This window comes from Vicia villosa, linkage group LG1 (genome assembly GCF_029867415.1).
Source record: "Vicia villosa cultivar HV-30 ecotype Madison, WI linkage group LG1, Vvil1.0, whole genome shotgun sequence".
NCBI classification, from domain to species: Eukaryota; Viridiplantae; Streptophyta; class Magnoliopsida; order Fabales; family Fabaceae; genus Vicia; species Vicia villosa.
Window position 1 is genome coordinate 150782935 of NC_081180.1, and position 21057 is coordinate 150803991.

Genomic DNA, 21057 nt, shown 5'->3' on the forward strand with positions numbered 1-21057 from the left:
TTTATAACAAATTATATTGATAATGTGACTTTAGTTTTTATATTCATAATTTTTTTAAATAAATATATATATATATATATATATATATATATATATATATATATATATATATATATATTTGAGATAAAAAATAGAAAATATATAGTGATCAAGAAAGTAACCGACACAAGAATTGCATCAAAAGTTAAAAAAAATAAAAACAAAAATAAGATAAACAATGCTTCAAAAAATGAGAGCTACTAAAAAAACATGCTAGCACTCAAGAAAAACAAATTACAAACAATAAAAATCTCCAAGCAAAGTTTAGAACCACTCTATAAGAATATCAGATGACATCTTATTAAAAAAAAAATAACAAATGACACACTTGAATCGTTATTGTACAGAAAGAGAATAGAGTATATTAGTGAGAAAAAAAAAACAAGTAGATTGTAAAAATCTATCAAAATATCTTTTTCAGACGATTTATACACATTTGTTTTTCGAAACTTCTTCGTCAATCGATGATCTTGTAAAGGTTAAAATAATTTTTGGTTTTCCCAATTTTACATATTTACAATTTTTTTATTTGTTTTTAATATATTATTCAAAATGAACAAGTAAAATCAAAATAAAACTCTTAGTATAAAGGAATCATTAATGTTTGTAAAAGTACAAACACGTTTTCTTGTTGTAGAAGATAACGAGTAAAAGACTGCTTTTTCAACAATCAAATAAAGGGCTCCATTAATAACTTCACATAGCTAAAATGAAAAATGAGTAAAGTAATATGAATATCAATAATTATAATTTCATGAAACTTCCGTATGCCATGCAACTTGAACAGTACTACAATATATCAAATCAACAAAATTACACCTAGCATGCCCCCTGCCCGAATCTTGTAGTAAAGAAATTTTAAAAGCCATATCTTACCATATAAATACACCTTACATAATAACATCTTAATATAAGTAAACTCTCCAAGCCACCTTCAATTATATAGATTCTATACTTTATATATATCCTCACATCTACCATATATATCCACAAACTCACTACCTCTCCAAAATTTCAAAAACATACATATCTTCCTTAGATTTTCCTCTCTCTCTCTCTCTCTCCATCTCTCTCTCTCTAACTAGCAAACAATATCATGGGTCTTAGAGATGTTGGTGCTTCACTTCCACCCGGGTTTAGGTTTTATCCAAGTGATGAAGAATTAGTCCTTCATTACCTTTTGAAGAAAATCACAAATGAGAATGTTATCAAAGGTACCTTAGAGGAAATCGACTTACACACATGCGAACCATGGCAACTACCTGGTATTAATCTTTCTATCTCTCTGTCTATCTATCTGTCTCCTCATATTTATCTTCGTTTGATCTCGATAATTTTAACTTGTTGAAATCATTTTGAGTAGAAATATATTTTACTTTTTCTTCATTTTTTTCAATGTTTTGTTTAAAAGGTTGCATGTCTTTGTATCAGAAAAAGATGAGAATGAATGTATAGAATAAAAAAGAAAAAAGAAAATAGGTTATGGGGTGTTACAGTTACGTTACGGTTAATATTTTATTGTTCAGTTTTTCAATGATTGATTAAGGACAGTAATGAAACTTCTTCATCACTACTTGTCTTATCTCATCCAATAAATAAATTATTCAGTTTTTTCTTTATACAAACAAATAATTATTTTATATTATATGATTATGGTACCATATGATTATGCCTTTACATAATAAATTGCTTTTGTCCTTTGTCAAATTATATAAAAAATAATTTTTTGTTTAAATAATATTTTTCTTCTGTAAGCGCGTCCCAAACATTATTTTTAATTTTTTTTTTTTTTATGAATGATACGATCTTTATGAAAATTGAAACGATGTTTTTTTGTTTGTTATATACCTCTGCTATGAACTATGAAGATTCTATATATTCTTCTTGCTTTTTACTTTATCAGATTATTTTCTACTTTTTTTGTGTGTGGTTAATTTTCATCCTTTTCAGAATAATTTTCTTTACACTTTTTTTTCATATGATTAATTATTACTACATCATTCGTCATCAATTATGATTTTTTCATATTTTTAGAATTTTTACTTTTTTCTTCTTTCTAATTCGTGCATGTATCTATATCTAATAAATACATGAAAGCACATGTGTTCGGTGTACCATACAGCTTTTGTTTTCTCACATACAAATTATGTTTTGCCTATGACATTAAATAAAAATTAGAAATTATATTAACCTATGCTCACTCAATAAACTCAATGAAATTCCCATAATTGATAAATACAATTATATATTTTATATTATTTTTATGTCGATGGAGGTCTAGATCGCCAAAATACAAAATATCGATCATATATTTAATATATCCGTCGGTATATGTATATATGACAGAGATATTTAAACGATAATATAACCATCAATAATTTTACCTGAATAATCATCATTAATTTTAACGTGTGTTTTGTGAATATTCTAAAAGTGTCTTAATAATTGTATTTTAATCAACTAGGTAGTTTCTAATTTTAGAGACAATTATGAAATTAATCAAAGTTAGCTTATGGTAATTTTGATATTTCTCTTTTGCCTAATTTAGATACAAATATGTAATTTTTGATAATTTTTTGTAAAATAAAACTCTTTCTTCCTTGTAAAAAGGTGTAAGTTAAGAAAAAAAGAAAAAACCTATGTTACGCTATTACACATAAATAGCAAAACATGTTCAAAAATCAAAACTCCCAAAATAAAAATTCTCACATGACTTTGAAAATCACATATATCATTTATGAACTAGTTGACACGCCATGGATTGGTGATCATCATAATAATAATAAAAACCTAATTATTTTTGTCATTATCTTCATAATTATTAATTAATGAATTAACTAATTAATTACACAAACATACTTATCTATCAATCAACGTATTTTACCTACCTTAGTCACATGTTTTTCCATATGGTACCTAAAACTGACCCATTATCTATAATTCATGCATGCGTGCTTTTTCAGAAGTGGCTAAGCTCAACGCAACTGAATGGTACTTCTTCAGCTTTCGTGACCGTAAATATTCCACAGGCTTTAGGACCAATAGGGCTACGACATCTGGATACTGGAAAGCGACGGGGAAAGATCGAACGGTGTATGATCCAATCACTCGTGAGGTTGTAGGGATGAGAAAAACTCTTGTGTTCTATAGGAATAGAGCTCCTAATGGAATCAAAACAGGTTGGATCATGCATGAGTTTCGGTTGGAAACCCCACATATGCCACCTAAGGTATATTTCTCTGTTTTTTACTTTTTTCTTTTCTTCTAACTTTCAATAAAATTTCAAACTTGATGGTGAGATTTGGTGTTGTCAGTTATTGAATTGGATAGATAGAATAGAATAATTCATAAGTGGAAAAAAGATGATGTTTTACGCGTATATTTCTGGTGTGAGGTTAAAGCTTCTTTAAAAATATTGAATGAGATGATAAAAGTCTCTTTCAGCTTAACCAGATATTTTAGGTTTGAATCCGGTCCAATTATTTGCATGCAGTAATGTTAAATTTTTTTAGGGAGGATTTTGTCGTCTCTTTCAGTTTAACCTGAGGTCCTATGTTTGAACCTAACTCGACTCTGGGCCGACTCTAAACACCCAGCTGTGTTAAATCTCTTGAAAGAAAATTTTGTTGTTTATTGTGATCACCTTCAGCTTGACGGATTAGTCTGTGTAGTTGTCTATAGATAATATGCGGTTTATAAAACAAAATATTTTGGTTTCACATTTATTATTGCTAATTAGGTCAAAATTTGATTGATTACAGGAAGACTGGGTATTGTGTAGAGTATTTCATAAAGGAAAAACAGAAAACAATGGGAAGATAAGTCCACAAGACATGTATGAAACCATAGCTCCATCCTTAACCAACCAAACAATGCCAATTGGTTATAACTATAACCAATTTGCTTCTATGTCATCATCCATGACAACTCATGATTACAATCAAAATGATTCTTTGTTGAATCTCCTTCAATTATCCAAGGAAACAAACACCAATTGTAGTAGTATTACTCAAATTAGTCCTAAATGTGATGATGCATATGGATTCTTGTGGGACATGGATTTGGAAGATCATCATGATGGTGTGGAGTCATCAAACTTGGAAGGAATTAGATTCGAGGTTGATAATAATAATAGTAGTATGGTCTTGATATAAAAAGTGTGATGTGTACATATTATAGATATATGCATGGTTGTTAGTTATCTCTCAAGATAGGGGAATTTGTGGCTTTGTGATGTGATCATAGTGTTTGGCTTCAAAGGGTAAGCCACGTGCTTGGTTGGGATTACTTGTTCCATGATCATAGGGTTTTTTCTTCAAGTGTTCAAGTGTGATTAGTTATTGGGGTGGGGTTATACACATTGATTATCATTTCTAGTAGGAATTTGAATTGTGAATGTGATTCATTTGTCATGTACATCTTGTATTTTTATAATTAAATATTTATTATTTCTTATTTACTAGAAGAAAAAAAAGTTGTTTGCATTTTGTTATCTAGTTGAGTTAAAATTTACAGATATTCGTGATATTTAGTAAAGGTTAAATATAACTGTTTTTGTTATATTATTTCATTATTAATTAGTTAAGATTACTTCTAGTTAGTTGGTTTATATGCCCTCTATTTTAGGAGAGTTGGTTGGTAATTTATTCTAAATTTATCTTATGCAAATTCTTAAATATACTTTGTCATTATTTTTTTTATTTCAATGAAGATTTATTATATATTCATTTAGTATATTAAATAATATGGTGTCAATTAATATAACTTTTTCACGAAATACCCTTCCAAAATTCAAACAAACAAACAAAATTAATAAAATAATAATCAATTGTCTCATACTTCAAGACTTACTCTTGACTTTTTACATTTTAATTGATCACTCTAAGATGTTTAGCGCAATATCAAATAAGCTTTAAAAATTTCACCACTTCATATCTTTAAGTTCTCTTGCTTGATATAACAATGACTTAGCACTCTCAATAGAACTTGAATCTTCTAAATGATGAGGCGTGAGATATCTTATTGATCAGGTGTCGTTATGAGAATCTTTCCTTAAAACTTGAAATCAACTTTGTCTGTCACAAATAACTCTCAACACTCAAAATTTATTTGACATATGAAGTTGTTATCTTCAAAAGTGCTTCATCAGTTATCATTATAAAAACTGATGTTATACCTACAACCACGTATATCCACAGACTTACCCAGTGAATTAGCAAGAATATGTGTATTTCCAACTTCTAGTACTAAATCATGTTTCCAATAGAAGTTCTTGAATCTTTGATACTCGTTAAAAATACACTTTTTGAAATCATTTCCAAAGGTTTTTAATATCAGAGAACCATCTTTGAAGATTTTCTTCATTTTTATTTGGTGTCTCAAATTCTTGATCTAATGTGTTCACCTTTTCCCTTATGACCTCAATAGAGCTTTCATAGATCATTTCAAAGGTGTCTCACACTTCTTAAACAATGTTATCGTTAAAAATATAATTGTACTCTATCGTTCTTAATACATTTATCATCAAGTGCTTTGCTTTTAAACTTTGTTGCATTTTTTCTCTTTCTTCTACGGTCAATAATTTACTCGGTTTGTTCACTACTTTATTATTAATAAAATGAGTAGGAACAAACGAATCGTTTTGAACATAATTTCACAAATCAATATCAATATCTTCAAAAAATGTTTTCATTCTTGCTTTTCATAAAGTAAATTCTTCACCATTAAACGTCGGGGTGTATTCATAAAAAGTCATTTGTTAAAAAAGTATTTGAAGCTATCATACTACCTCCGAATAGATTAGTTTTTATAATATGAGTTAGATTCTTTTTCACGTGTTGACCAAGTGATTTCGAGCACAAGGGGGGATAAATTGTGATATTCAAATTTCCACCCAAGATTTTTACAAGTTTATCTTGTAACCTTCAGAATTATTACAAAAGAATCACAAAAGAGCTATGCCTTTAGAAAAACAAATTCAGCACAACATCATTACAACTCAACTCTCGAATGAATTCATTCTCTTAGAACTTATAAAAATCAAGTTAAAAATAACTTTATAAAAGACTAAGAGAAAGAAAGATAATACAAAGATTCTATTTCGAAAATTTATGTATTTTGAAATGAGGAGAATCCTCATTTAAATAAGAAAAAAATATTTCTCAAAAGGAAGCCATTTATAAGCCATTTTAATGATTTAATCTATTAATACTATGGCTCTGTTTGGTAAGGCATAATTTTGAGCTCATGTCTTATAGCTTATAGCTTATAAGCTCATATGACAATTTAGACCTGTTGGATAACGGTTTTCTCATCAATAGCTTATAGCTTATAGCTTATTTTCCAGAAACTATTTCAAATAGCGTTTTAGCTTATAGCTTATAGCTTATCATTTTTTCTTCCTTTTTTAACCTTATTATTTTAGCATAAACTCATTTTTATCTTTTATCATTTATTTTAATTTCAAATTAAATAATTATGAATTAGATATCTTTTATGTCATTTCACATTTATAAGTTACTTGTTGCCAAACATTTTAATTAGCCTATCAGTTATTAGTCTCAACCATCAGCCATAAGCTATAAGCTATCAATCATCATCCATCAGCTATAAGCTATAAGCTATTAGCTAGGTTATCAGTCAATCTCTATTTTTATCAAACACACCCTATGTATTAGTCGATTAACCCAACCAAAATAGAAAATCTTGAATTTCAATGTCACTTAATCAATTACCAACTTCCTTAATTGATTTGGAGGTGTTACATTTTGATTTAATTGATTAGAAGGACCTCTTAATCAATTAGTCGGTGTATTTTAACTTTCTAATTAGTTAAACAAGCTTCTTATCAATTTAGAACTTTGCCCGAATTGGTTTTAAGAAGTTTTATCAACAAATAAGAGAGGTTTTGAAATACTTTTATGTGTGTGATGAGGACATAGATTACCAAGACTTAAATGAATTAATACAAAGCTTAGAAGATCTTATGATAAGGGAACATGCTAGAAAAGTCAATGGCCCCCAATACAATTTAGGACCAAACTAATGGGGGAAATTTAGCAATTCAGAGTAAATGGGCCATGCAACGTTCGAAAATTTGATTATTCTCTTAATCTAGACGTTCGGAGTATTTAGTGAAGTTTTCGTATTTTGAGACAATTTAGTCGGTATTAGTTCGGGATAGCGGATCGATATTTAATCAAGAGTTTTGATATTTTCAGTATTAGAAATATTATTGGAATAATATTTGAAGTTTTGAGAATTTTCTGAATAATTAAGATTAGACTGGAAATATGATATATTGGTCGAATTTGGATTGTCGGAGTTATTTTAAGAAGCGTATTTGAATTTATTAAGTTAAAAGTCGGATTTTAGTCGGACGGTCGAAGAATAATATTAAGAGTAATATTATTTACAAGTCGGAATTTATTATATTGTTGGAATATTAATAAAAGTGATATTTTGATTTAATTGGAGTTATTTATCTTATTGGGCCTAAATTGGTTTAAGGAGTATAATAAAGAATAGTTTTAATATGTTAAGCCCAATTGGAATGATAAGTTAGGGTTTTAGAGATGAGAAGTGTAGTTGTCATTTTTGGAGAAAACAAGATTTGAAGAGAAAAGGCAAGTCTTGGAGAAGATGAACAAAGCTTGAAGATTTCCATCCATGGTGCTCAATCGGAAGAGCAATTGGAGACTTCATACTGAATAAGGTAAGGGTGAGATTCTCTTCCTATAATGGGGCTTATGAACAATTGTATGTGGGGAATCGGGTATGTAGATTTATTGCATTATCTTGTGTTGATTGTTGCTGGAAATTAAAAAAAAAAACTTTCATTTCATACTATCCTAGTGTTCCGTCATTTTTTCTTTCTCACTGTGTATATCGTGTCGTTTCCATGTTTCGACATTGTCACTTAAGACACAATATTTTCGTTCCCATCTATTTCATGGTGTACTGCTATTGACTTCTTTTATGCCTCATATATATATATAAATATGTGCCCCGTGTGTTTCCATGTTTCCAATACTTTTTTACTTATGAGATATAATGGTATTATAATTGGAAATAAACCATAAAAATGAAATGAAAAATATAATTGAATTTACAAACAGTAAGTTATAGAACAATGAAATTCAAAACAGTCCCGTTCGATCAAAATAGTCAAATTAAAAGGTATAATTAGTTGTCCGAAATTTGGTGGAAATTTACGTGGTAGCTAAGTTTAATTAGTACATTAACATGGTGGTGTTATTTTGTCAAAATTGTGATATTAATCGGTCGATTAAATTAATGGTTGAATTAATGTCCAATAAGCCTATTTAATTGGAATAAACTTGAACTTAGATTAACTATTCGGTTTATCGGTAAATTACGATATCTTCAGTATTTAACTGAATGAATCGGATAATTGATGAAGTAATTGAATTGTGTCCGATTAACCCGATTCGAATTATGCTTTTAGTGACTTGGGAGTATAACCTGAAAATTCGTAAAGTCGTGAATATTAAGGATTTAACCGGAACTTAGATAACCGGTAGTGACGTAGGATATATATATATATATATATATATATATATATATATATATATAATTAATTAGAGAATATTATGTGAATGATTTTGGTTAGTTGATAGTGGGTTAGTGAGTTGATTAAACGACTAATTTATAGAGAATTATGAGACTAATGTGAATTAACTCAATGTGTTGATTTGTTGTGATATACCGAAACATGATGATGTTGTGATGATTTTGTTAATGTTTGAAATTATATGTTTGTCGTGATGTGTCAAAACATGACGATGTTTGTGATGATTGGTAATACGTGATGTTGTATATATATTCGTGACAATAATTTTGTGACTAAGTAAAGGTGAAATATTATGGTGACGTGAATTACCTCGTATAATGGTAATTGATTGTGATATAGGCTTATGCCTCGTGACGATATGTGATTGTGATGAGTATGCTGTGTTGTCTTGTTTGTCGAGTCACATTTCATATGCATACTCTATGACGGCCTGGATTGACAAATTAGTGACGAAGGCTTATGCCTTATGCCTCAAATTCGGGCAATTGGTGACAGGGGCTGAAGCTCCGATTGGTACCACATGCATATACATGAGTCATGTCCCATGTGTCCTATGTGATTTATAGTTGTGACGTTTTGTGACTATGTCGTGATTGTATTTCGTGACTTACTAAATGATGGATATATGTGAAAATGTGAATTGATGATTTTGTCAATAGTATGAAGATATCAATACTTGGGAATGCGATTAACTGAACATGTCTTAAGTGAATTATATGTGATGTTTTGTGACTAGATGCGTCACTTATATGTAATGTTTTGTGACTATATGTATGACTTATATGCGGTGATGTTTTAGGACTAGAATTGTGATTCATACATGTGATGTATCGTGAATTGGCTTGCAAAGTAAATGAATGAGATATATTTATAATTGATGTGAATATGACGTGTTGTGACTTGTAGTAAGATGAAAAGTATGTGAGATTTGTGAGTTAGTGAAGATATGAGGAGTATGGCAATATTAATACTTGCGATGTGATAACTATATATGCCTGAATCCTAATATACAATTTATCATGCGCTCACTTATATGATTTGATATCTCACCCTTTTCTCTTGTTCGCTGTTGCCTTTATATTGGTAACGTGCAGGTATTCAAGTATGAAGATTTAGTTGTCGTTAATCGAGTCGGTTGTCGCTCTGATACGTAGCACTCGGGGGAATAATTTATGATGTTATGATGTTGTTGTTTATTGTTTTATCTTAGCTGAATAAGATGTTATTGATTTAAATATTTAGAACTATGATTCCGCCATGTTCTAATGAAAGAAGTTATTCTGTTTTGAAAAGTATTTTACGTTGAGTATTTGTTTAGTTGGTTAAATAAAGTTCTATGTAACTGCTAAATGCGATGATGTGATTTATTGTTAAATGAATATATGACGCCTCATTTGTTTGTCCAGAAATTTTTAAATACTCTGATAGTTTCCATATTATAATTGTCGGGTAGGAATGGGGTGTTACATTAGTGGTATCAGAGCAGGTCGGTCTATCCGGCCAATATTGTCTAATTGTTGTCTATCCCTTGGAACGCGACGAGTGTGTGAACACTGTCGGTACTTGTTTGTTTTGATTTCAGGAAGTAGTTTGACAATAAGTGGGGGAGAAACCTTGCTTCTCGAAGAGGTTTATGTTGTAAGAGATAGTCTGGTATGCTGTCGATAAGCAACGATGCAAGTGTTGTTGAGAGTTTTAGATGTTACCCGGATTCGAAGGCGACGTGAAGTTAAGAATGATTTTGGGAAGCAGAATTTAGAGAGTTGCGATGTTCGGCACGGTTGAAGACTGTGAAGTTGTCGGTGCGAGTAACCTTTGCGTGAGATGCTGATGTTTAAACAGTAATAGAGTAATGAAGTTGCAGTGGACTTTATGTTGGACTCGCATAAGTGATTGTCGGATATAGTCGATGCGTGAAGTGTGGTGAATCGCGAGTTCGAGTTGAAAACTCAAAGATGTGCATAGATTGTGAAAGAAATTGTTGTCTCCGTGATATCAGGACTAAAATTTAGATGAAAGAATGCACATTTCGAGTTATAAAGAGTTTAAAGATGAGAATTTATGCTAGGGGTTGTTTGGAACATGCTTGAGTCGAAGAAAAGTGAGTTTCGGAGATGGATCTCCGTAGGCGAATCGCAGGAAATCCAAAATCAGTGTGAAACCTAAAGAATTCATAACTTGAGTTTCAGATATCCGATTTGAGTTCCGTTTGAAGCGTCGGAAGGATAGTGAGAGGAATTGTGAAGTACGAGTATAGAAGTAATTTTGGCGATGGAAAGACGTTGACGATTGTGTGATGCTAAGTGACTATGAAGTGGACTTTGTAATATGTTGGACGGCGGTGTCTTATGGACAAGATCAAACGAGTAGGAGGTTACGGGAGTTGTGAAAAACCCAAGGTGAATCATTGGATTATGACGTGTTAATGGATTTGAGTGAAAATTCGGAGATGACGCTATTACGAAGTAACGATGGTTTATACTCCACTATGGTTGTCGAATACTAATTGACAAATTAGGGAACTGACCACCCTTAATCCATTGTTAATGGTAGATGACAATTGTACTGAATGTTATAGATCTGTCTTGCTATCTTAATAGTAGAGAAAGAGTATTGATGTTACGTCGCAAATGTAGTCACTCACCAGTTTGTGTAACTTGATAAGAGGAGTGGTTGAGTAAGAGTTTGACGAAATGAACAATTCGGAGTAGTGAGTATTGTACAAGCGAATGTCACAGGGGAGAGATTTTGAAGTAACAGTGAAACAACGATGTGAAAATGAGTATTAAGGAAAGTTTGTGTTGGATTGAAAATTTATGAACCATACAGTTGACGGAGTTTTAACAAGGCAGTGACTTAAAGAAGAATTATCAGAGTTGTGCAGCGGAAGCATTGCGTTGCGCTGTTGTTATACGACTTGTAAGAAGTGAAGGACGATATGTCAGAAGACTGTGAAGTGGAGTTATCTTGATGTTTGGATTGATAGATTGTTGGAATAAGTGCGAAGAGCCAGGATGCTGCATTGGGTCGTAGATTATTTTGAATCTGGTATGAATAGTAATGTGTTTGTGTTCTTGTGGAATCATTGTTGTGCCGAAGAAGTAGTGATTGAAGTGTTACCAAACGTGATTTAGATATTTGAGAATTGGATACAAGATTTGGTTGCGATGGTGTTGTCAAGTAGATTTTCGAGGACGAAAATATTCTAAGTGGGGGAGAGTTGTAACGTCCGAAAATTTGATTATTCTCTTAATCTAGACGTTCGGAGTATTTAGTGAAGTTTTCGTATTTTGAGACAATTTAGTCGGTATTAGTTCGGGATAGCGGATCGATATTTAATCAAGAGTTTTGATATTTTCAGTATTAGACATATTATTGGAATAATATTTGAAGTTTTGGGAATTTTTTTAGTAATTAAGTGTAATACGGTGAACTGACTTTTAGAGAAATGTCGCGGTAACCAAGAGTCGCCACCGACTTTTATTTATCCAAATTAACAGAAAGGCTAAAAGAACAGGAAAAACCTTTTAAATAAAAACTGAGTTCGGGGGGTAATTTATACAAAGGGAAGGTGTAAGGCACCCTTTGCATCCGTGGTTTTCCATGGGCTCTTAATTGCTTTGCTCTTTTTGCTTTCAAAAGTTTAGAAATGTAGAAGAAGAAGAAATAAGGACTTTAGCTCGTAAAATGAGCGTAGCCTTATTGAAGTTTTCAAGAAGAAGTGTAATAAAAAGATTTTTAAACCAGAGCAAAGCAATTAGGGGCAAATTACCTGGTTAGATGAAAAATGTTCTTTTAGCCTTTTAGGGCTATCCATACCATAAGAGGGTAAGGAAGTCCTTTTATTTAGAGGTTAAAGGGTCATCGAATCATCGTTTGCCACAAGACTGTCCCTGCCATGGAGGGGCAGGTAGTCTAAGGGAAGGATCAGAATAGCCATTGTTAGGCAACCAGAGGATACCTCAGCACTTTGTAGGCAATTTCGAGGGACGAGATCATATTAGTGAATCGAAGGCAGCATCATTGGGACTTATGATCTTAAGAATGAACCGAGGGCAACATTGCTGAGGTATCCTCGTATTCGAGGGACTTGGCTATTTTGCACTGAAAAACACAAGGCAATAGGCAACAGGCAACAGGCAACAGGCAACAAGAGAGGTACCATAAAAGGTGTGTGGGTGCAACAATCACGTGATCAGATTCAAAATAATTTATCTTGTAATTAGGTGATTCTACATTCAGTTCGAGGTTATCACTCCCTAGTATTACTAACCACGCAGTTAAATAATATACAAAGTTAAGTGCCTTCAAGGCCACACAATACAACCAGAAGCAGTTACATAATAAATTATGGTGGAGGGGCCACACAATACAACCAGAAGCAGTTACATAATAAATTATGGTGGAGGGGAAGAAGCAATAAGAAAAACCCAACAGAGCAGTAGATCTGACACAAATAATAATTTAAGAGAAAGAAATTAAAATAAGTTAGGTTTTAGGGTTACCAACTAATCGAGCTTTGACCGGTTGGTTAACCCTGAAAATTGGAAAAGGAAAAAATAAACAGAAGGGGTGAGTGTAGGCGGAGTTCATTATCACTTGAAGGTAAACCCTAAGTTTAAATAAAAGAGGCAAAATAACAAATATTTAAATAAGTATAGAATCAGGACTTAGCTTTTGATATGATATGGCGCGTAGTCGGAGGAAACCCTGGTGCTAACCCTGAAAAAATTGCATAAGGAAAACGTTTTCAGTGTAGGCACGATCTTCGTAAACCCTGATTAGGGCACGAATTAATTATGATTAATAGAACAAATAAAATCAATCTAATTAATTATTGGTATTCTACCTAATTAATTAAATCGGTGAAAATAAGGTTTTGATTAAATATCCTAAACATAATATTTATTTTTAATCAATGAATAAAAGTTAAATACAATTAATTAAATAATTTAAGCAAATTAAGTTATTTTAAACAATTAAGAAACAACTTATTAAAATAAATAAATATTTTTGTTTTTAATGTTTTTATGAGAAAAAAGAATTTTGGAGAAGTTTTGTTTTTGAAAGGATATTTAAAAAAAACATAAATAAATAATATATGTAAATAAAAACAAGTTATATAATAAAAAAGTAAAAGAAATTAAAAGGAAAAAAAGAAACTCAGCTTGGATCGTATAGGGTAGGTCCTGTGAAGTCCATGGTAGAGCTTCATGCTGTGGAGCATTGGATCAAGCTGCTTTTAGATCCAAAGGTGATGATTGAAGGGCCTATGGCAAGGCGCATAGAGTCATGTGTACTAGATCAGAGAACCAAGTTTGCTAAAAAATAAAGTGTTCAACCTGGGTATCAAACCCAGGTTCTTCTGATAATAACCAAAACGCGCTTCCACCACGCCGTTTCCCAATCATTGTTAACCAAATCATCCACGAACATAATATACGAAGTAACAAAATTTCCAATATTTCAAAGAACAAAAAACGTGCGCGCGGGCCCAGAGATTCGAATCACCCATTCGTACGAAGACATGTCTCGTCTTCTTCATCTATTCTGAAAAAAACACAAAGATCTATACCCACGGTTTTGGGTTGTTGCTATAGCCCTGCAAACATGGAAAATCTCCTACACACAATAGAAATTAATTCTACAACCATGGATAAGTTCCTACCATCGTCCTGAATTCAACCATAGCACTTTCGTTGGCCAATTTCCCCTGCACATAAAAACCCTAATATGAAGCTTGCAAACCCTAATAATGGTGAATTATGATCTAAGCACATAATGACTCAATTAAACGCCCAGAATTACTCAGAGTATCATCACAAACAAATATGCACCATCAAAATATGTTTATGCATCGTGAATTACAGCAATCGAATCCAAAAAGTTCAAGAAGAGATATGGCTTACCTTCACCAATTCTGAGCGTGTGAGGATGTGAGGAGTACCAGGATAGCTTCAAGGATCTCCAATGAACGTGTTTGAAGGATTAAAAACCTTTGAATCAATGTGCAACCTTGAATTTGTGTTTTGCTTTAGCTTGTAATTTCAAGAGCTTAGTGGTGGTTTATGGCTTGCAAAAAAACGTCCCCTAGGGGTCTGCCCTTGCTTACTACTTATCATGGTGTGAAATAGGTCAACAAATTTGTATGAAATCTCCATGAATCTTTGATTGGCAATTCACAAAATTTGATTTGAAGTTATTACTAAATTTGTTCAATATTTGATTCAATTGTTACCAAAAAGATATGCACGAAATTTGATTGGTATTTTGGTATCAATGATGATTGGATTTGATTTCAATAAGATCTCTAATTGAATATTTGAATTTCATATGATTTATATAAACTAATCATCATTTTTAAATGATAAAAAATTCATAAAAAATCAAATAATATTCAAAAATTCGTGGTAATTAAATTTGAGACCCTGGATGACTTGGGGAAAAAGATTGGGTAAAAAAAACTTGGGCCTATTTGCAAAAAAATCCATTTTGAAGCCTTTTACTTCACATTTTTTTCTCTTAAAATCGACCAACTTTGACAAGGCATATCTCCCTCAATTTATAAGATATGGAGAAGTTCTAGGACTTTTTGGAAACCCCAAGAGGTCCTCTACAAGCCACTTGGGAAGCTTTTTTTTCATTTGAAGAATTTATCTTGATGATATTGGCTTTGACAAAAAACTGCTTTTGGTTGACTTTCAAAAAGGACCTATAAATCTTTTGATCCATATCTCTCAAATGGAGCATTTTTAGACTTGGCATGTGAGAGACAAAATTGTAGATAATTCAATTTCCTTCAAAATGAGCTTTGGGATGGGAAATTTATGATGTTCCATGTGGGAGTTATGGCTGGTCAAAGTTTAGATGACTTTCTCCTATGAAAACCCTAATTTAGAAACTTTTGAATTTGTTGATTTCTGATCTTTTCTTGATGAACCATGATCAATCCTTGATCAAATGGTGAATGATACTTCAAAGTAAGGATGTTGACAAAAAATCAGGAGTTTTGACTGTACTTTGACCACAATTGGCTTTTAGGTCAAATTAGTCTACTGTTGACTTTCTGAGCAATTGAATGACCAATCCTTTGAATTGAGGCCTGAATTTTTCATATAGATAGTTTGAAACATTATAAGCCATATGAGATGCCTTGGAGCCTTTGGTTCAGTGATTTTCTTCAGGAAACCACAAACCCTAGTTTCTTGAGCCTTTGTTCAAGAAGGATGTCTTTGAGTCATGAACTTTGATAGGAGTTTGATTTAAGAGAAATGAGATGGGCAAATTTTGGGTATGACATTAAGATTAGTTCGAAAATATGATATATTGGTCGAATTTGGATTGTCGGTGTTATTTAAGAAGCGTATTTGAATTTATTAAGTTAAAAGTCGGATTTTAGTCGGACGGTCGAAGAATAATATTAAGAATAATATTATTTACAAGTCGGAATTTATTATATTGTTGGAATATTAATAAAAGTGATATTTTGATTTAATTGGAGTTATTTATCTTATTGGGCCTAAATTGGTTTGTGGAGTATAATAAAGAAGAGTTGTTATATGTTAAGCCCAATTAGAATGATAAGTTAGGGTTTTAGAGATGAGAAGTGTAGTTGTCATTTTTGGAGAAAACAAGATTTGAAGAGAGGAGGCAAGTCTTGGAGAAGATGAACAAAGCTTGAAGATTTCCATCCATGGTGCTCAATCGGAGACTTCACATTGAATAACGTAAGGGTGAGATTCTCTTCCTATAATGGGGCTTATGAACAATTGTATGTGGGGAATTGGGTATGTAGATTTATTGCATTATCTTGTGTTGATTGTTGCTGGAAATTAAAAAAAAAACTTTCGTTTCATACTATCCTAGTGTTCCGTCATTTTGTCTTTCTTGCTGTGTATACCGTGTCGTTTCCATGTTTCCACATTGTCACTTAAGACACAATATTTTCGTTCCCAACTATTTCATGGTGTACTGCTATTGGCTTCTTTTATGTCTCATATATATAAATATGTGCCCTGTGTGTTTCCATGTTTCCAATACTTTTACTTATGAGATATAATGGTATTATAATTGGAGATAAACCATAGAAATGAAATGAAAAATATAATTGAATCGATAAACAGTAAGTTATAGAACAATAAAATTCAAAACAGTCTCGTTCGATCGAAACAGCCGAATTAAATGATATAATTAATCGCCCGGAATTTGGTGGAAATTTACGTGTAAGCTAAGTTTAATTAGTACATTAACATGGTGGTATTATTTTGTCGAAATTGTAATATTAATCGGTCGATTAAATTAATGGTTGAATTAATGTCCAATAATCCTATTTAATTGGAATAAACTTGAACTTAGATTAACTATTCGGTTTATCGGTAAATTACGATATCTTGAGTATTTAACTGAATGAATAGGATAATCGATGAAGTAATTGAATTGTGTTCGATTAACCCGATTCGACTTATGCTTTTAGTGACTTGGGAGTATAACCCGAAAATTCGTAAAGTCATGAATATTAAGGATTTAACCGGAACTTAGATAACCTGTAGTGACGTAGGATATATATAATTAATTAGAGAATATTAGGTGAATGATTTTGGTTAGTTGATAGTGGGTTAGTGAGTTGATTAAACGACTAATTTATAGAGAATTATGAGACTATTGTGAATTGACTCAATGTGTTGATTTGTTGTGATATACCGAAACATGATGATGTTGTGATGATTTTGTTAATGTTTGAAATTATATGTTTGTCGTGATGAGTCGAAACATGACGATGTTTGTGATGATTGGTAATACGTGATTTTGTATATATATTCGTGACGATAATTTTGTGACTAAGTGAAGGTGAAATATTATGGTGACGTGAATTACCTCGTATAATGGTAATTGATTGTGATATAGGCTTATTCCTCGAGACGATATGTGATTGTGATGAGTATGCTGTGTTGTCTTGTTTGTCGAGTCACATTTCATATGCATACTCTGTGGCGGCCTGGATTGGCAAATTAGTGACGAAGGCTTATGCCTTGTACCTCATATTCGGGCAATTGGTGACGGAGGCTGAAGCTCCGATTGGTACCACATGCATATACATGGGTCATGTCCCATGTGTCATATGTGATTTATAGTTGTGACGTTTTGTGACTATGTCGTGATTGTATTTCGTGACTTACTAAATGATGGATATATGTGAAAATGTGAATTGATGATTTTGTGAATAGTATGAAGATATCAATACTTGGGAATGCGATTAACTGAACATGTCTTAAGTGAATTATATGTGATGTTTTGTGACTAGATGCGTGACTTATATGTAGTATTTTTTGACTATATGAATGATTTATATACGGTGATGTTTTAGGACTAGAATTGTGATTCATACATGTGATGTATCATGAATTGGCTTGCAAAGTAAATGAATGAGATATATTTATGATTGATGTGAATGTGACATGTTGTGACTTGTAGTAAGATGAAAAGTATGTGAGATTTATGAGTTAGTGAAGGTATGAGGAGTATGGCAATATTAATACTTGCGATGTGATAACTATATATGCCTGAATCCTAATATACAATTTATCATGCGCTCACTTATATGATTTGATATCTCACCCTTTTCTCTTGTTCGCCGTTGCCTTTATATTGGTAACGTGCAGGTATTCAAGTATGAAGATTTAGTTGTCGTTAATCAAGTCGGTTGTCGCTCTGATACGTAGCACTCGGGGGAACGATTTATGATGTTATGATGTTGTTGTTTATTGTTTTATCTTAGTTGAATAAGATGTTATTGATTTAAAGATTGAGAACTATGATTCCGCCATGTTCTAATGAAAGAAGTTATTCTGTTTTGAAAAGTATTATACGTTGAGTATTTGTTTAGTTGGTTAAATAAAGTGCTATGTATCCGCTAAATGCGATGATGTGATTTATTGTTAAATGAATATGTGACGCCTCATTTGTTTGTCCAGAAATTTTTAAATACTCTAATAGTTCCCACATTATAATTGCCGGGTAGGAATGGGGTGTTAGTGGCCAAGCCATGTCATTTTGATCCAAACTCGTGAAGAGGGCATGACATGTGGACTAGCTTTCCCATTTTAATATTTTAACTAATAATGTTGTAATAATATGAGTATGGGCCTAACTTGTCCACTATTGTCCCAAAACACTTAACTTCTTTTGTGTGTGTGTGTGAGTGTGTTTGTGCGCGCTTCTGTGTGTCTGTGTCTTTGTTTTTATGTGTGTGTGTGTGTGTGTGTGTGTGTTTTTGTGTTTAACCATTTTAAAGCTTCAAAGGCTTTAAAATTCTAAAGAAGAAATATGGTAGTATGAGGTTGTGCATGGATTATCGACAACTGAATAAAGTAATGATCAAGAATAAGTATCCACTTCTGAGAATATATGATTTGATGGAGCAACTTGTGGGTGTGTGCGTTTTCAGCAAAATCAACATAAGGTCGGGTTACCATCAGATCAACATGAAAGATGGGGATTTTTAGAATATAGCTTTTAGAACTCAATATGGACACTACGAATATTTGGTGATGTTGTTCGGAGTTTCCAATGCACTTGGAGTTTTTATCGAATATATGAATCGTATATTTCATACTTATCTGGATCAGTTTGTGGTAGTTTTCATTGATGATATTTTGATTTATTCCAAGTCGAATGAAGAGCATGTCGAGCATTTGCGAATTGTGTTACAAGTGTTGAAAGAGAAGAAGTTATATGCAAAGTTGTCGAATTGTGAGTTCTGGTTGCAAGAACTTAGTTTTCTTGGGCATGTTATTTCAAGTAATGGTATCACTGTGGATCCATCCAAAGTAGATGCAGTACTGCAATGGGAGGCTCCTAAGTCAGCTACTGAGATTAAAAGCTTTTTGGGCTTGACTAGTTATTACCGCATGTTTATTGAAGGTTTTTCTAAATTAGCACTTATGTTAACCCAACTGAGTTGTAAAGCTAAAGCGTTTCTTTGGAATGTTCACTATGAGAAAAGTTTCAGAGAGCTGGAGCAGAAGTTGACTACAGCTCCATTTATGATTTTTCCAAATCCTATTGAACCGTTTGTAGTGTATTGTAATGCATCCAAGATGGGTTTAGATGGTGTGCTGATGCAAGACAGCAAAGTAGTGGCTTATGATTCATGACAGCTGAAGGTTCATGAGAAAAACTATCCTACTCATGATTTAGAGTTGATTGCAGTAGTGTTTGTGTTAAAGATTTGGAGGCATTATCTTTATGGTTCTAGATTCGAAGCATTTAGTGATCACATTAGTTTAAAGTACCTGTTTGATCAAATGGAATTGAATATGAGGCAACAAATAAGGTTAGAGTTTATAAAGGATTATGACTTTGGCTTGAATTATCACCCCGGTAAAGCTAATGTCGTGGATGATGCTTTAAGTCGAAATTCCTTCATATGTCTGCTTTGATGATTAAGAATTTAATAAGTAGTTCAGAGATTTGAGTTTGGTGTGCGAGCTAACACCACAGAGCACGATGTTTGGTATGTTAAAGGTAAACAATGAATTTCTTATTAATGGATTTGATAGTTGCGAGTAATGTGACTGAAGGGGTGATTTTAAAATGGATGAGCATGGTGTGTTGAGATTTTTAGGTAGGATCTGTATACCTGATAATCCTGAGTTGAAGAAGATGATCTTAGAATAGGGTCCTAGAATTAGCTTAAGTATTCATCCAAGAGCTACTAATATGTGTTAGGATCTAAAAAAGATATTTTGGTGGTCGTGACTGAAGCGTGATGTGGCGCAGTTCGTATATGCATGTTTGACTTACCAGAACTCAAAGGTTGAGTAACAGAAGCCTGCAAGAATGATGCAACCATTGGACGTTCCAAAATGGAAGTGGGATAGAACTTTGATGGACTTTGTGACTGGATTACCGAATACTCCTGGAGGTCATGATGCAATTTGGGTGGTAGTTGATAGACTGACGATATCAGAATATTTAATTTCGATTAACATCAGTTTTCCTATGCAGAAGTTGGCAGAGCTATACATCCGAGTAATTGTGAAGCAACATGGATTTCGGTCTAGTATTGTTTATGATAGAGACCCGAGGTCTACATCCAGATTTTGGGAGAGTTTGCAAAAGGATTTGGGTTCTAAGATGAGGTTGAGTTTTTTCTATCATCCATAGATAGATGATCAGACAGAGAGAACTATTCAGTTCTTGCAGGATTTGTTGAGAGCTTGTGTTCTTGAGCAAGAGAGAACAATCATTTATTTTATTTTATTTAGTTGGAATACAATTTTAATTAGAATTATAATATAATACAATGAGAAAAATGGAATAGGAGGAGAGAACGGTTAGAACGTAGAATTGAACATAAAGGGAAAATAGAGCTAGGGTAAAGGAGAAGAAGAACCTCTATTAGAGAAGCTTTAAACTCATCATCT

The 21057-nt window shown here is 32.3% G+C and overlaps 2 protein-coding genes across 2 annotated transcripts; both read left to right on the forward strand.

Annotated features, from left to right (window-relative positions):
* Positions 1 to 954: 954 nt before the first annotated feature.
* LOC131619004 (protein CUP-SHAPED COTYLEDON 3-like) lies at positions 955 to 4496 on the forward strand. The gene is made up of 3 exons (XM_058890150.1): positions 955 to 1304; positions 3003 to 3268; positions 3801 to 4496. Exons 1-3 carry the CDS (start codon positions 1136 to 1138, stop codon positions 4191 to 4193), a joined length of 828 nt encoding a protein of 275 aa, XP_058746133.1. The 5' UTR covers positions 955 to 1135; the 3' UTR covers positions 4194 to 4496.
* Positions 4497 to 10087: 5591 nt separating this feature from the next.
* Positions 10088 to 19785, forward strand: LOC131657369 (uncharacterized mitochondrial protein AtMg00860-like). The gene is made up of 3 exons (XM_058926784.1): positions 10088 to 10118; positions 10215 to 10285; positions 19300 to 19785. The coding sequence occupies exons 1-3, from the start codon at positions 10088 to 10090 to the stop codon at positions 19783 to 19785; spliced, it is 588 nt and encodes a 195-aa protein (XP_058782767.1).
* Positions 19786 to 21057: the final 1272 nt, after the last annotated feature.